General features: G+C 40.6%; 1 protein-coding gene across 5 annotated transcripts in view; it reads left to right on the top strand.

Annotated features, from left to right (window-relative positions):
- Nucleotides 1-1,492: 1,492 nt before the first annotated feature.
- Nucleotides 1,493-4,907, top strand: part of LOC105832542 — a 43,881-nt gene continuing 40,466 nt past the window's right edge. For 2 of the 5 annotated variants that reach the window (XM_028189172.2, XM_012673606.3), the window contains exons 1-2: nucleotides 1,981-2,409; nucleotides 3,570-4,708. In XM_028189172.2, the coding sequence (XP_028044973.2) occupies nucleotides 3,753-4,708 (956 nt within the window). In that variant the 5' untranslated portion in view covers nucleotides 1,981-2,409; nucleotides 3,570-3,752. The other 3 variants (XM_028189164.2, XM_012673605.3, XM_028189169.2) reach the window with 3 other exon arrangements.

The following is a 4,907-nucleotide window of genomic DNA, read 5'->3' as shown; positions in this document are numbered from 1 at the left end:
TCAGAGAGTTATACTTCCCCTAATTCCTAACCTAAGTTATCGGCGGGTTATCGCCAGTGGTAGACGCCAGTTAAAAGCGAATTAAATCGTTGCTTACCTCGATCTATCGACACCTTCCGCGTTTTTTGCAGGCACGAGGTTTGTCCGAGGTTTGTCCGTATTAAAGTTCCTTCGATTCGAAGCATCTGACAATCGCGACGTTTCCTCAAATTCGCAGCAACGGAGAGTCCAGGGTAAATTCACGCCGTGCTTCTGTCAGCGACTTCACTCGCGGAAGGGAATCACGCTGTCGGTGAATCGCTTGAGATTTACGCCGCGAGAGTTGAAAAACATTGAATGCGGATACGACACTTTACAGAAAATTTGTGCGAATTCGCGTCGTCATGCAGCGATTCCGTCGACGTGAATCACGCGAACGTCGCAATGAAAACAATCGTTACGCAGCGGCAAAATCCACGGTGAAAACGGAAAACTTGGCAGGACTGTCATTTCGTTGCTAACTTCACGCGACAGATTTTGTCGCCGAGAGATTGGATTTAGGAGTAAACTTGTCCAAACGTCCAGTTATCGAAGTCGTGGCTGCTGTTTGTTGTTTGGTAAGTTTCTCTCATTTTACTATCGTATTTTTATAATCTTATAATTTTTATAATCCCACACGTGAAATAATAAATCTGTAATTTATTTATTTTTAGATAATTAATTATTTATATTTATTTATTAGAAAAGAGGATTATATTATGACTGTTATTTACATTTTATATAATAACTTTGTCAATATTTTAAATTGAAAATTTAACATTAAACAAAATGATTCCGTAAGTAATTATCAGAATTCTTCAACGAAAAACGAAGATAGCACGAATGATTATATTTACAATTAAGAGTCATAATACTATTTTCTCCTGTTATTTATTATTTATTACGATATAATAAATCTATATTTCAAGAACGTTTGCATTCAATTCAAAATTTAAATAAATTCTAAATAAAAACTGCATACTTCACTTTATAAATTCGTCAAGTGTAAATCCATTTAATGGATTAAAACGAATCCTAAATATTAAAAATATTTATAAAATTTATTTTCTTTTATATTTTACATATTTCATATTTATTATAAAATCATAAACATAAATTTCGATACGACCAATTTCGTTTGCTGCGGTTAGCAGCAATTGATAAAAATCACTTATTGAGTCCTACTCATATCGAAATATGGTCTCACGTTTTATTCTCAATCCAACAAAAAAATCAACAAAGAGAAAGCGAGGGAGAAAGAAACAGAGAGAGAGAGAGAGGGGAGGGGAGGGGAGGAGAAAGAAAGCGAGTGAGAAAAGATCATCAGAGGGTGGCATGCGCATTGAAAGCTTTGTACAACTCCCCGCCGAAGTTTAATCAATTTTCGCGACACGGAGCATATTTCATCTCGCGCGACGTGAATTTTCTCCGAGGACTGTACCGCGCGCGCGCGGGCGCGCGCATAAGAGGAAGAGAGAAAGAGAGACAGAGGTAAGAACGCCAAACGCCAACCGCTTGAAGTTGTCTCTCTCTCTTGTTGACGTTTCGAGCGCCAGTGCGCGTTCTACGCGTACGGATACTACGGATAGAGTTCAGTAAGGTCACCAGCCTCGCCAGTACGCGGGTTTGTGTCTCTACGAGTCCTCGCGTTTCCCCGGGAGTTGTTTAGCAGAAAGATCGCGCTCCCTCGCTCCCGTTTCTTTCCGCTCTTTCTCTCTCTCTCTCTCCCCCTATCCCTTTCTCCCTCTCTTTCTCGCCACGTCGATTCGCCGCGAATGGTCGTTCGCTCGCTCGCACGCTCGCTCCGCTGCCATTTCCGACGCGAATCAGAGCTGTCGTCATCGTCCGTTTTCCACCGACGAAACTCCGTCGACATCGACGGCCGCCGACACGTCGCGCGAATCTCTTCCGCAGCTTCGAGGAATCGACCAATCTCTCCGAGTACCCGCGGTCGAGGTACGTACAAGGATCTTATCTTTCCGCATTCTCCCCCTCCCCCTCCCTCCTTACCCGGTGTCGTCGCGTCCGTGCCTTCGACGCCGGTACCTCGGAGGTTAGGAGCGCGCGCGCGCGCGCGATACGCTTTGCTACTCCGTTCCGTGTGAAGAGATGAGATTCGCGCAGTGCGAACGAGCGTAATGAACGTCCGTGTCGCGCAGCGACCTTAATCTGTGACCGACGACCGACGTCGCAGCCGTGACTGCGATTTGGGAAGGCGTACGGTCGATGTGTCCCATTGACCGCTAATGTGACGAACTCCGCGGGAGATTGGCCAGTCTATTAGGACCTTCTCTCTGTGTCAGAGATGCGAAACGAATTTCTCAATAGGATTCGACAAGTCGATAATTGACAGTCGGAAGGGCACACGGTTCACTGGTGGCTTTACCAAGCGTAAGTCCCTAATCGAGATTCCTTGTATTCTCTCGAAGTAAATGCGGAAAAAAAAACAGACGGAACTACCTTCGTCGCGGAAATGGTGACAACCTGTCTGGGACATCATTTGCGCGGAGAGATGCGTGGCACGAGGATTTCGACGGGATTCCGCGCGCGAATTCTCTCGGCGAGACTTTAAAACCTGTTAAAATGCATGCCCCAAATGCTCCGTGTCGTGCGTAGCTGTTTGATGTCAGGTCATGGAACGTCATTGCGCGATAATTGTTACGTTCGCAATCGAATGTCTTTTTTTGGAGGAATAGGAGGGGGAAGTGCGTACGTGACCAACATCGCATGAAATTAAGAGTAAGATTAGCATTTGCGTGAAATTAGCAGTGAATTATATCTTGTCTTGTATACGCGTTTCCTAACCTCAACGCTCGCTCAGTAATGTAGGGAATTCTTCTTATCGACGAAATAATTTTCGGAAATCACGCTGAATTTACGATAGAGATATATATTTTTTATATATTATCACTGACAAGATAATATTAAAGACCGATACTTTTAAGAGAGTTCGCGTCTCTATTAAAATTTAAGTGATTAAGAATAAGGTATTGATAATACAATATTAATTTTATTAATCTGATGTTTCGTAAAATTATAGATATATATCTAAAATTCAACAATACTCGATTTTTATTTAAAACTGCAATTTTAATGGTATTATTCAAACTTGATTATTTACAAAGATGATACAGAAAAAATTATAAATTTGCAGTTATATTTATGTTATGGCCTTATAAATATGCAAACATGTTTACAAAGCATTTAGATAATTAAAAGTCAAATTTAATATTGTATTATTTAAATATTTGTATTAATAATCATAAATTTCTATTCATAGTCGATAATGTCACTGGTCTTCAATTACCACTGCACTCTCAGGGCACCTTGGGTACTGACGAAAAATTGATCTAGGGTTGACGGTCTTTAACAGTATCTCGTCGGTGATATTATATATAGTAATAATAATAATAATATGTTCATCATTAATGTGTTTACGATAATAATTACAATACGTGCGATAATCAAGAATGGAATTATTAAAATAAATATCTAATTTTAGACATGCATTTTTTCAAAAAATAGTAATTGTTAAATTTTGTTTATCTTAGGACCAAACCAAAGAAGCAATTAGAAAGGAAAATTGTGGAGAAATTAAGAAGATATTTCCTAGCAGGATGGCCAAGAGGGCTCAGATGGTAACAGCCTGTCTTCTGAAGTACTAGGGGGGTTCATCTTTCGTCATCGAAATTAAAATGCTAGATTCTTTGAGTAACTGAGAGCATCTGATAACAATGGCGGAAGCGGCAGAAGAAAATACTATTAAATTAGACAATGAGACATCGGAGCCTTCCTCAGCAGAAGATATAGTAGTTCCCTCTGATACGAAGACAAATTTTGAACAAACGGACGTCAACGCGTCATCGACTCCTAAAAAATCTTCAGACGTCTCTGCTAAAAAAGAGGAAGTCGAGGATACACATTTATCCAGTTCTGAAATACAACAAGATGGTTCAACCGATTGTAACGGAGATTTGAAGGAGGAAACTAATCTCGATAAGACAGAATCTGAGTCGATGAAGGACGAAACTCAAGAGAGCAATTCCGAAGAATGTGCTACGCAGTCTAAGACAGAAGCTGAGTCTAAGGATGAAGCGCAGTCTAGTGAAGAGAGCACGTATGCCAATAATACCATGCAGAGAAGCATAAACGAGATCTTGAGAATTGTTCACGGAGATTTAGCGATGGAGATCATTCAATCCGCTAGTAAGACTGCAGCTGCGAAGGACAGCGTCGGAAAGAACAACGAAAAAGAGAAACAAACAACAAAGAAGGAAAATAATGACGTTTCGATTGATGATTCACTGACTGGCAGTTCGCAGAATTGCGCGAACACTTCCGCCGCGGCCACAAAGGTCAAGAGGGACTCGACAGGACCCTCGGAAAAGAAATCTGAGAGCTTTGGAATTGTTCATTCTCCGACTGCAATTGAAGAACTGGTTGAAGAACAGCTTGCCAATGACTCTGCATTATCGACTGATCGCGAGGACAAACACATAGTAGAATGGGTCAAAAACACGACAGAAGATTCCAACGAAGAGGGTAACATCGCCGAGGAATGCAAATCGGAGACATGCGAAGAGAATAAGCAGAACGAGGCGGAAAAACGAAAGAGGCCTAACACCTCACATTTTGTATCGAGAAAGTCGCAGAGGATCGTTAGCAACATCATAAAGAAGAGTATTAAGTGGTGAGTACCGTATGTTTAATTGATTACTAATTGTTAACTCTGCTTTGATCGAAATTGAGAAAGTAGAAGATAACCAAATGCTTCTACCAAAGTATATAATTTTAATTATATCGTATTTTTAATCGTTCTCTTTCAATGTAAATAAAAGTTAAATAATCGTTTCTACCTCTCTCATGTGAAGAAACACCTTTTTCAATAA

The sequence above is a fragment of the Monomorium pharaonis genome, chromosome 5 (assembly GCF_013373865.1).
Source record: "Monomorium pharaonis isolate MP-MQ-018 chromosome 5, ASM1337386v2, whole genome shotgun sequence".
NCBI classification, from domain to species: domain Eukaryota; kingdom Metazoa; phylum Arthropoda; class Insecta; order Hymenoptera; family Formicidae; genus Monomorium; species Monomorium pharaonis.
This window is presented reverse-complemented; position numbering and strand designations above follow the sequence as displayed.